Source organism: Poecilia latipinna, unplaced genomic scaffold, assembly GCF_001443285.1.
Source record: "Poecilia latipinna isolate Pla-1442-1.1 unplaced genomic scaffold, P_latipinna-1.0 Scaffold1, whole genome shotgun sequence".
In the NCBI taxonomy this organism is placed as follows: Eukaryota; Metazoa; Chordata; class Actinopteri; order Cyprinodontiformes; family Poeciliidae; genus Poecilia; species Poecilia latipinna.
In genome coordinates, this window is record NW_015112617.1 from 1,041,214 (window position 1) to 1,053,828 (window position 12,615).

At 39.9% G+C, this 12,615-nt stretch overlaps 1 protein-coding gene across 3 annotated transcripts in view; it reads left to right on the top strand.

Annotated features, from left to right (window-relative positions):
* Nucleotides 1-12,615, top strand: part of cadm1b (cell adhesion molecule 1b) — a 275,050-nt gene that overhangs the window by 173,283 nt on the left and 89,152 nt on the right. For 2 of the 3 annotated variants that reach the window (XM_015037148.1, XM_015037317.1), the window contains exon 2: nucleotides 7,736-7,756. The exons of the other annotated variant lie outside the window; for it this stretch is intronic. In XM_015037148.1, coding sequence (XP_014892634.1) covers nucleotides 7,736-7,756 — 21 coding nt within the window. The remainder of the gene's footprint in view (nucleotides 1-7,735; nucleotides 7,757-12,615) is intronic. 3 annotated transcript variants of the gene reach the window in all.

A 12,615-nucleotide genomic window follows, 5' to 3' on the forward strand; every position in this document is an offset into this window, starting at 1 on the left:
ACAAAACAAAGGGGATTTTTGAGCCCGCGACAAAAAAAAGGGGACTCTGTTTTCCCCCCCCCAAAAAAAAAAAAAAAAAAAAAAGGAAGAAGAAAGAAACAGGAAAAAAAAACAGCTGCTTGCTGATTTATAGACCTGTAAAGTCCCTACATTCGTCACAATCAGCGCCTCTTAATTGCGTGTCACGTTAACGCTCTTCCTACCTCATTTTACGTTGAATTGAGACGTTACGCCTGTTGGAGAGGAGTGTTGTTTCATCACGTTACCTTGTGATAAATGTGCCAAGCCGAATCCCAAGCACTGACAGCTTTTTTTTTTTTAAACATTTTTTATTTATTTATTTATTTTTTTTATTTTATTTTTTACTTTGAGTATCAGGTGGAGCTTGGCACCTATCATGTGAGAGTGTGCAAAGCAGCAGCTTGGCATCGTGAGTTGTCGGAAATGTGCTAGAGCTTTCCCTTTTTTCTCCACACAACTGGAAGAGATGAATGCAACCTTAGCAGTGGCACTGATGTCACTAAAGGTTGTTAATAACTCTGTGGGTTTTTTTTTTTTTATCAACTGTAGACAGCAAACGACACACTTATGATCCTACATGTCTACTGTTTTCAAAGCCAGTCTTGAAACTGATCTGTGTCGGGTTTAGCCTCTAATTTGCACCATTTTTTTGCCTTTATTTTTTATTTTTTTGAACAGCAAAAGCCTCAAACTAAAAAGAACCTGGATACCAAAACAATTTCAATATATCCACCTTTTTTCTTTCTTTTTTTTTAACTCCTGGCATTTTTCAAGGATTTCCCCTTAATCTCCGAGCATGAAGGCTCTCTTCAGCTGCACATGTCCCTCTGGCTTTCACACTCATTCAAGCCAGACATCGGACAAAGCGCATCACATTAACAGAAAGCAATTACCCACCTCTGAGGGGATGTATGTAAAATCTCCTTTTTGTTCCAGTTTATCGAGCAGAAACATGCTTTGCGTCTCCTGTAAGCCTACCTGATTATTATGTCCTGATTGACTCTGGGGAGACTTAATCTGAGTATTCCCACTTGTGTTCGCAGGTGAGCGTGTGTTTGGATCGCTTGCTGCCTGTTTAGCCTGGATTTAGTGGCACGTGAGCGCTGATAGCAAGAGTTTACTGAACCTTCTTAACTTCCTGTACTGTAAATGGGGAACCTCAGGGTTTTTCAAGTGAAATTCACTTAAACAGATTGTAATCCGTTATTATCTTACCTTCAGTAAGTACCACAAAGGCAGATAAGGGAATAGTGCCACCATTAACATTCTTAGTTATATCTTTTGTGGTAATGGGTTTCACCCCTTTTACCTTCAAAAGTGCCTTTCAAGATAATGTTGGGAATATTCCTTTGTGTTTTTGGTCCATATTTACCAAAAACACTAGGGAACACTACCAAAAACAAATCCCAAAGATTTGTAGGCTGCACATCCACAAAGTGAATCTCCCAGTACATCCCAGGGTTTCCTCCATAACACCTGCGAGGCTCGGTGGTCACGGCGTCAACTGTAAAACTCGCTTAGTTTGTCATTACTGTCACTGTTACTGGTGGGAAAAAACTAACAACTATTTAAAATAAACAAACAACGCTTAGCCTGGTGGGGTGGCGAGTAAAGCCTGGAGGACCGTCAGGCTTTCAACACACATTGACATCCCAATGTTGTTCTACGGTTTTACTGGATCTAACTCTGGTGGCCATTGGATGCCATTGGCCATTGTTAGTGTCCTAGTATGTTGTCAGCATGAAGAGTTAAATGTTTTTGAAATTGTGCAAAAAGAAATAGTCTACAGACACTTGCAGAGAAACTCTTGTTTGTGTGCATCTTCCTGCTATTGATGTCCAAATCATTGACACGCCTGATCATTCTGAAAACTTCATGACATCTAAACAAATCCGATTTGATTGCTTGCAAATAAGAACACTCTATGGTTTGCAAAATAAATCAGAGCAGCCGTAAATCAGCAAAACGCCCGACTGAGAAGACTTAAGTTCAGGAAGCTAGCACCCACTCAAGAGTCGAGAAGGCAGACATATGCCGCGTATGCTGTCACGGTATGTAATTCTGCCAAAACATGCACATATGAAGCTTTGCAAAGTCTTCCTGGAGGCACAATATTTATGATTAACTCTGAATAACACTGATAAGGACTTAAAGAGAGTTGTGCAGAGGATAAATTATCTTCGCTGCATGCGCTTCAGATGTTAGGATGGCTTGTTTTTCATTTTTCCTGTGAGGTCATGCTTTGATCAATAAAAGCAGCAAAGCACATGTAGATGAACTAAAGAGAAAGAGAAAGAACTGCTAACATTAATGATGTACATATGGCGGATAGGCAGCAACGACTTCTTTTTAAAGATGGTTCCTGATGTTCTTCTTTTGTAGCGTTGGGGCGAACACGCACACGCGCACACACACACACACACACACACACACACACACACACACACACACACACGTGCACACACACGCATGCATGCACACACACTTTAAAGCTCCAGGCCAGGAAATTACCAGAGCTCCTGTTTTTACAGAGGTGATGCTCAGTTAATCAAGTGGATTTGATTAGCTGGACTTGGCCGCTTTCTCTTAATTCTTAAGGGAAGCAGTAAAAATAAATCCCTCGGTATTCCCCCTCTTCTTCTCTTGGAAAGAAAAATGCCATGGTTTAATTTGTCATCGGTTTTTATTCGTCTAAAGTTGTATTTACTGATAGTTTTTTCTGAGACTAGGTGAAGTCCCTTATGACTGAAATTAATATTATTTCAAAGATAAAAACTAATCTGTTTTATTAAAACCCCTACACTGTCTTACCAGATCTTTCTTTTTAAAGAATTTAATTTCACATACTTGTTCATACTGTTGAACAAATGTGTGACTTTAATGTACTTTAAGGTCCCTTTCCTTTAAGTACATAATCACAATTCCCCATTGTGACCATGGCTCCAAGGATCACTCTTTGCATACATGAAATTTATAGTTTTTTGGGGTAATGTTTTTTCAACCTGGTCATAAAATAGTTTAAGAGGCATTTGATTGAATTTTTAAATGAAACGAACAGGAAGGTGGGATATTTTGAAGAACTAGACATTGACCAAGGCTAACCAACGTTGGCTAGCTAACCAAGCTAACGTCTGTTAATCGCTGTGATCAAATTGTCCAAATTTGACATGAAACTGGCGCATTAAATATAAAGTTAAAGCCTTTGCCACCAGTTCCAAACAGTACACACATTGCAAGAAGAAACATAAATGACACAGATTGAGGTGGAATGTAAAAAGAGAATAAGTCCTGAATGAATGCAGCAGGAGGCTTTAATTTTGAAGAAATTGTTTAGTTGTGAAGGTGTTTAAAAGTGCAGAAGTAATAAGTTGCTAATGTAAAGTTAAGATAATATTGTTTTGAAATCACCTGATGTAATTTATACAGAGCTCGCTGGGAGAGAGACATCCTCTGATCCTTACAATGAAAGCAAAATCAACAAGAAGAGATTTTTATTCAGTGCTGTTTCAAATGTTAAGACAAACACTCTTTTTTGTTTGTTTTTATAGTGACATATGTTTATCCTTGTTAAAGCTATGGTCTACTAAATGCCTGATTTTTACTCCTAATTACATGAGATATTATTTTAGTATCATTTTATTCATTTCTGGTTAGGGTTAGTCGAAACTCAAAGACTTCTACTTCTTGCTGCTTCTAATCAACGCGTTCAAGGGAGGGGTGTTTGCACTGTAAATTTAAAAAGAAAGTGTAAATTTTAGTGTAAACTTTAAAGTGATTAGCACCGAAAAGGAGTTACTTGAAGTGCTGGAAAATGTTTTCCTCCTTCTTCTTCTTCTTCTTTTTTTTTGGGTCGTTCTGCTATGGTTTGATCAGTTTCCTTTGTGAAACCAAGCTGACCTCTGAAGTCGCCCGTGTTTATTAGGTCCACTCTGCAGGAGCTCACGTCTCGATCCGATTGAAGAGGGAAAAAAAAAAAGTTTAAAGCCCACCTCTGATCCCTTCTAATTAAATGAAAACACAGTGGGATACCCGCAGCAAGACTGCGTTCCTCCAACCACGTGTGCAAACACAGTTTTGAAGGTAACCGATGTGGGTGTTCTCAACAGGGGAAGCAACACAGAGCTCCAGCAATACAACATCCGTCCTCTTGTGCAGCGCAATCACACACCAGGATGACATGCAACACGCCGCAGTTCATGAGCATAAATAAGCGAGGGAATGGTTTTACCTGAAAGAGGGAACTTTAATTCAAAGGCATCACTCCAGCACTGTGAAGAAATGTTGCCTCATTAGTGTTACCCCACTGCTTTTACCGAGCAGCAGTCATGAAGGGAGAGAGAGAGAGAGAAAAAGAGAGGCAATGTGCCACTCTTACCGCACCGACATCTCCTCTCCTGAGATCTTAGCATGCCTCAGCAGCTCAAAAATACTGCACATTGTTATGGATCCATTGGCATGGCTACAGGTTTAACGGAGACACTCGAAAGCCAAGAATCCGGCCTTTTCAAAACACCCGCAACGAGCCAGGCTCCAGCAGGTAAATGCGACACAACTGCTGTTGGAGTCCTGCTTTGCCGGTGCTGCTGGATCATTGTGCAGAGCGGGGCGGATGATGAGCACCGGGGCGACGTTTGGATAGAAGGGAGAAGAGGTGAGGAGACAAGGACGGTCATCATTTGGAGGAGGGCTGGCCGCGCCTGCTTTCATCCGCCGTGATTGACGGATTGGTGCAGCGGGCTCGCTCGCTCGCTCGAATGCCGTCACACACGCATTCCTCTGGAAATCTGTCTATCAGTATTGGCTAAGCAGAGCGACAGCCATGACATCTAATCACAGGCGAGCTGGCACCTCATAACTTCTACCTAATGTGCTGCAGGTACAGAGGAGCGAAGGGGAGAAGGCGGCCAACACGACCGCAACCATTACCAGCGCTATTAATAGCCCCCTTCAGAGGCCACTGGCAGGAAGTGGATCATACCGAGGGGTTAGGGACGGTGTCCCCCACTCCATCTCAAGCTCCTGTATTTAGACATAGGTCTCCGTTGACAAGATTAAACAATGAGGTGTCCCGATATCTGGGTGATACATTTTTCTGTGTTACACTTCTGACAGAGTAACACAAAAAGAGGGCAGAGAGACTACACGTACAAGATGATAATGAGTCATTTACATAATGTTGCTACAACATTATAATTACCTGGCAATTAAAGCGGCTCAAAAGCCTCATTATGGGCTGTCCCGAGGCCTGGTGAGACTGGGACAGGCTCGGGTCGGACTTGTCAACCACTCTGTGTCTTTTTCCTAGATCACCCATAGGCCTCATTATGTTGAGTTACAATGCTTTAACCGCAAACCCCATGATTTAATGTGATAGATCAGCACAAGGTAGTGCAGGAAAGTGTGAAGAGGAAGGGAAAGGATTGCTAGGTTTGAACTTTTGTTCACAAATAAAAATCTTTAGTTCCAATCTGTTCATGGACTTCAAACTGGTTTCTCTAAATAGAGTTCAGTAGAATCTATTACACCAATGGTCCACTTGTGTTTAAGCAAATATCAGTATCAGTGCTGCACTTCAGTGAAGGCCTATTTGGTTTAATAGAGACCAAACAAGACCAAGGCAAACAGGTCACAGATACAGTTGTGGGAAAGTTAAAAGCTAGAGTTTTTTTTTAAGGTTTTATTATTGGCTCCTGTGGCCTCTGTTTGATAGTGATTTGACAGGAAAATGGGTAATGAAAGAAGGGGTAGGACATGTGGCAAAGGCCACGCGGGTTTGATTCCCAGCGTCGAAGACCAAGGCCTCCATATGTGGACTGGGCTTAACCCCAGCGCCACCACAGCACCCCAAAAGAAAGTTTTGTTTAAACAGCATTCAAAGCTTTAAACAACTCAGAGTAATCTTCAAATTTGTCATCCATAAATTGAGCATATGGCACAACTGCATACCTACCAAGACATGTCGTGTTGGTTAGAGGGTCCAGTGGCATCCTCACTCCTGTCTCCTGTAGCACACATACATTCACACACTGATAGTTATCAGTGTGTGAATGACGGTGTAGTGTAAAGCGCTTTGCGGTCCTCTTGACTAGATAAAGCGGTATACACGTACAGACCAGTACCATTTGTCATTTACAAGGTCATCCACCAAAACATGGGAACAGTGGAAGAGATCCACTACTACCATCAGGTGGAAGAACCACTTTGGACAATACAACTATTTGTCATGGAGACCATGAATAAAACCTTCATGTCAAAGCCAAAGTCATTAGAAGTCCTATTTAAAGTTTTTTACATGCCATGTTGGAGATACATCAGTGTGGAAGAAGGTTCTCTGGTTCAAGTTCACCGTAGACGTACAAGCCAAATCTAGGAAGGAACGCTTTTGATCAGCATGCTTTAGATTGTGAAAATAACTAGATTGTGAAAATAACTAGATCTAAATCCAATTGAAATCTGTTTAAAAAAATAAAGAAATTCACGTAAACATTTGATCCTATGTTTACTGAGTTTGAGCTTTTTTTTTTTTTTTTTTTTTTTTTTTTTTTTTTTTGCATAGATCAGTTGTTAAATACCATGTAGAATTATAATAAAATACACGGACATTTGAGGTTTTTAAGGGACACAATACACAAAGAAACAAGGGCTACGAATACTTTTGCATGGCATCGTGTCACGTAATAGGAGTAAAGTTTTTACCCAAACTTAAACCTTGACAAAAGGCAATACTTCATCTCCTGAAGTATTGCAGCAGACACAGGGGCGATGTTTTGAATTTCTTTCCCATTGTGTGGGATTTGTCAGTTTCTTCAGTCCAGAGGGACTTTGTTGACACACCGAAAAAACCCACAAAAGGACATAACAAGGACACGTGTCATACCTTACACCCTTATTATACCTGCAGTGACAAGTGAGACGAGCTGCCGCTTCAACATACTACCGCGCATTAAGCTCGGCTTCCCATTGCTCACAGTCTTAAGTCAAGAACCGCTAACATCTCGTATGAAGTGTCAATGTAATAAAGCATCGTGTGTGAAATATAAGGATTTGGACGTGCGTGGGTGGTTCGCAGGGGACGGGGGGGTTCTTCATGAATGGCAGGCGATGAATGATGGAGCTGCTCCCGAGGGTGCAGAGCCCTGAGCTATGCTGCAGGGACTTGGGAACACGGCAGTCTTCCATGCCCTGCGAGATGCCAGTTTTGGTGGGCACCGTTCCGAATGGGTGCCCTTCTCTCCAGGATACGCTGCCGGGTCCCCAGGGGAGAGTCTACAGGCTGTGGCTGCTCCACAGTAGGGGTGGCCGGGAATCTCAATCAGGGACATGAGTGGAGGCAGGGTGAGGGTAGTGGGGTGAAAAACAAAAAACACTACAAAAAAATAACCAAAAAAAAATAAATAAAATAAAAATCAGTCCTTAGGTTCATTGTGTTTGTATTTCTGGAAGAAAGCGGGGAAAGTGGCTCATTATATTGAGATCAAACACGGTCTCCGGCTCACTCTGAACTCTTTTTCTGTTTCCTAATTGGTGAAAAATTGCACAATAACAGGACTTGCATTTTTTATCGATTTTTAACCTGCTTTTTCTGCAATTATGAAAAAAAAATTATAATAATAATTAAATATGGCTCTCTGCTTGCAGGCTGTCTGCTTACAACCTTTCTTTTTTTCTCTCTCTCTCCTCTCCTCTCATCCTCGCCTGCGCTGCAACAACACAGGAGCTGCTGAAACCGTGACAGGTACTACTTCTTCCTTCTACCTGCTGTTCATTTGGAAGCGCTCGCTTCTGTGCGTCTGTTGATTGGTTGTCCGTCCCAGTCTGTTCATCTGTCCATATTTACACGCCTGCTTATGTTGTGTGTTTGCTTTCGAGACGGTTTAGAAAGCCATGCATTTGTTGTCTTCCTTCAAAATCAACCTTTGGCCACATAGTGTAATTAATTAGTCTGAGTTCCTCTTGCATGTTTCTTAGTTGTTGTTGTTGATGTTGGTGTTTTGCCACTCGGTATTCTAACAGTATCGCTCCTCTAACCCAGTTCTTTACCGGCTCCACAATGTGTTTGTCCTCTCTGTTTCCATTCTCAACCGATCGTTACCACTTATAGCATCGGGAATGTTTTTCACTGTCTGCTGTTTGTTTGAAAAGAAACAGAAAAACAACTGTAATTCATTACGTAATTACATGTAGCTGCTTAATGGAAAGTGAACCTAAATGACTCCGTTTCCAAGGGTAAGTAATGCTGATGGCCTCTCTGGTTCTCGATTAGATTTTGGAGACATTCGCTTTCCAGAAGCCACTCCTTCTTATCGAATTATGTTTGCCCTAAACTCCTCGGTTGAACTTCATCCTGGAGTTTTTCTAATTGGAACAAAAGCGATGCGCTCCGAAAGTAGCAACAGCCGGCGTTGAAACCAACGCAACACGTCCAAACTCAGATTTTTATCTGGTTATACTGTCAAACATCCATATCAATTGAATTCAATTAATTCTGACCAACTAATCTGTCTGTCCTCAATTATTAATTTTTTTTTTTTTTTTTTTTTTTTTTTTATTGATGTTGGGATCTCTTTCCATGGATGTAAGATAAAACATTTAAGGGCATAAGAATAAACTTTATTTGCTTATTTGTTGACAAACGGCTCCATCCAGAGTGTTAAATATTAGCAAATACAAATGTTAACATAAGAGCTATAAAATTTATAAAAAAATAAAGACGTGTGTGATATTATAAGTAATTTCAATGTAAATATAACATAATATGTACATGGAAATATGTTAATCTCAAAATAACTCTATAAATGAATTCTTAATAAACCTAAACATAGACATTCAGAGTTGGATGTTTTAATATTTAAAACATCTATTATATTGTATAACAGGTGTAATATTTCCAGTGTACAGTAAAAATAATACATAAAGTGAGTTTTAGTTGGAATGTTACTGAGTTGTTTTGTTTGTTTGTTTGTTTTTACATATTAATAATTGGAGAATTAAAGTTAAATGTTTTGTCCAAATTTTCCCAAATTATGCCAGAAATTACAAGTTGAATTAAAAAGTAAATAAATTTAAAAAAAAAAAAGGTCAAACTGCCTCAGGTGCTGGAACCACAAGTAATTTGAAGTGACTGATTCTTCATCAGAGCAGACTGAGCTTTGGCATATTGTGGCATGAGGAGTTTATACCTCTGAAAACTTTAATGACATTTGTGGCAGCCTGCATAGAAATATGATCATACAGTATTAATAACTTATTAATCCATATCTTCATGTTATAGAAACAGCAGGCAGATACACAATATTATTACAGAGCACAATTAAGACAAAGGTATTTTTGAAGCATGTATGTTTTTCACAGTATCTATGTTTACCACACTCACCATAGAGAGCTTAGGCTGAAGCGAAGGGATGCAGACCGTGGTCAACTGATATTGAAGTATTAAAGTGTTTAGACTTTTTATTTTTAATATAAAAACAGGCTTACTTGAGAAGAAAAAGTGCTTTGGCAAAATCTTTCTGACCACAGACAGGTGTACATTTTTAAAGACATTCAGTGTCTTTATATCTTCCTGTAACTTTAGTTCTAAATGAGAAAAACTTTTCTGTGATGTTTTATGTCTCAGATATGAATAAAAAGCATGTGGAAACTTTGATTTTGATGCACTAGTTAAATGTGAAGTCAACGTTTAAATTAGCTGTTATAGACAAATCCTGACTGACGTTTCAATACTCACAGAGTCTCTATTCAACAGCATCGGTAATATGAGGGGAGAATGATTGTGGTTGACAACATAAATGTGAACTTACACTCTTCGTGTAAAACCTCCCACTGGCTCATTGAACGCAGTGGACAAAAGTCAGCAGTCCGACCTATACTTCCAGTTTCAGTAGGTGAAATCAATGGCTAGAACCATATTGGTGCTTTTGTTCTGTAGTGTGAGAAAACAATAATCCATAAATCAGGCAGCATCAGGCAGCCGGGTCCAACTTTGTAACAGCTACTGACATTTGGATTTTAATATACGGCTATAGTGTTGTAAAGAAAAAAAAAAGTTTGTGCCCCCAACAGATTTCTTTTAGTTTTTTTTTTTTTTTTTTGTCATCAAACTAATTTTAATATCAGTGACAGATATTAACACGAGTCGATATAAAATGAGGTTTTTCAGTGCTAATGTAATTTATTAAGCTTATCACATAGATACGCATAGAGTTGAGCCTCTAAACCTAAAAACTGACTAGTTCAGCCGTGCGGCAACAACACCTACAAGGCAGTTGCTGCAACTGGCAATGATATTTGTACATTAATTCAATCATTAGTCAGTGTTCTGGTGATCGTTGTCCTGCTGCATAACCCCAGTGAGTTTGAGTTTAAGGTCATAACTGAACAGAGGTTGTTCTCCTGCAGGATTTTCTGACAGAGAGCAGGACTCTCCGCCTCTGGCCAGTCATCCAGGTCTTAAAGCAGCAACATAGCAACAGGACATTACATTGCTACCATGTCATCTGACTATTGATCGATACGATGCTTTTTTTTTTTCTGAAGAGTGAGATCAAGGCAAGATTTAATGAGACAAACCTGTCTGGTCAGTGTGGCTGTGGTTAAGCTTCAGGATCTCCAAATGGACGCCATTTTTGACCAGCCTCTTGTCTCCATCACAGACTTTAGCTGAGGAATTCTGAAGAGGATCATTTTGGTGGAAGAGGTTCAACACCTGTCCGTGTTTCTTCTGTTTGTGAATATTGGGTCACCAGACCCCCAGCATCTTACAGGTGGCTTTGTTAGCCTCTCCGGACTGATGGATGTCTGTGGCGTCTCATCTGTTCTTTAGATCGAGACCTGACTGCAAACGTACTTCCTGTTGAGAGACAAGTTATTTTTTGTTTTTCTCCAGTCTGACAGTAAACCTGTCTGGGTGTGACTATTGAGATTGAAATCATCTTTCCAAAAAAAAAAAAAAAAAAAAAAAAAATTAATTACCCAAAATTAATTCATGATTGTGTTATTTTTTTACATGTTGTTTTGGATAGCTGGTTTCCCCTAATACATGAAATTATTTATTTATTTATTTATTTATTTATTTATTTATTTATTTTCTCAGGTTATCTCTTACCTTATAAGTTGTTTGATGGCCTAAAACTTTGAAGTGTGACAAAAAAGCAAAATCAGAATAACTCTGTGGGGTGTTAGGGCAAACAATTTTACCACAGTGTGATATAAAAAGGCACAGTAACTAATTGGTGCCTTTTTCTATGCTGTGAGACAACATTAATACATACAGTACAGGTGAAAGTTGTATTTTGTAAAATTGCTGGCATTTATAATTGGTCAGACATTTGACTTTAATCTGCAGTTAGAACAAAAATCTGTTACTTTCATACAAAAAAACCTACTATACAATAATTTTTGTCAGATTTATGAGGAATTTATAAAAGAAGTACACTTTTAATTATTACACAGGAGCAAGTTTGGTTAAATATATGAAATTTGGTAATCCAAAAAAGAAAGTTTCATCTGGAAATTAAGTCAACATCAAAGTGATTTTCTAATATTTTATTTAATTTTGCTTGATTAAATTGCGACACAAGTTTCAAGCCGTGATTTGAAGTGGCACAAAATAATTATATGATAATGAAACTGAATTTTTAATATTTGCAGCACTTTTTAAAACAAAAAAAAAACTTAACATTCCTCTTTTGAAGTTGTGTTGCTACAAATGTTGAGTTCCTCTAAGAGTGTTTTTGGTCAAATCACCAAACTTAACCAATACCAGATTTTTTTTTTTTTAAGTAACGGCACAGCTCTAATTACACCCTTCTCATTTGTGAACACGTTAAGACGTCGTTTCATCACGAGGCTCGGGATTTAACGGCTAAGAAGAAGCGGAATCACAGCAAGAGGAATGAGAAACTTTATGTTGTTAACACTGGTCTGGTTTTTCTCTTGAGAGAGCACGACTGCTGCCGCAGAGACCGTCGACTCATGGGAGAGAAATCAGGGAGTTGGAGGGGTGGGGGGGTGTATGAGGAGGGGGCGCTGACTGTCCTGCATTTTGCTGCCCCCCTTTCATGTCTTTTGATGTGAAAACAAGAGAGGAAAGTTCAAAGAGCGAGCCAACGCGATTCAAAAGGTGCCGGTCTCTGAATTTCTGATGGAGGAGCCAATCCGCTGAAAATTTCTAGATTTCGTCAACTTTTTCCCTGAGAACAGTTTGTGTGTGTTGCGGAAGAGGGGGAAATGAAGGGGGGCGCGGGGGGAGGGGGGTGGTGGTGGTGCCGTTTTGCATTCTGAGTACGGCTGATGAGCCGCGCCTCCGTGCCAGACTCCTTTCGCCAGATTGTACATCCCCTCGGAGAGTGCACAGACTTTTTGAAGGTCTGTATTTTCCTCAGACTGTTTCATTCAGTATGTTGTGATGCGGGAACAGGAGGGCAGCCATGTGTAGAGATACAGGCACTTTACTCTCCCAGACAGCTGCTGGAATGAGTGTGAATTTATCAGCCAGTCATCTGTGCTATATCTCTGCCCACTACCCCCCCCCCCCCCCCCCCCCCCACCCCTTCTCCACATTCCCCCCCCCCCCACCCCCCGGGTTTTAAGTTT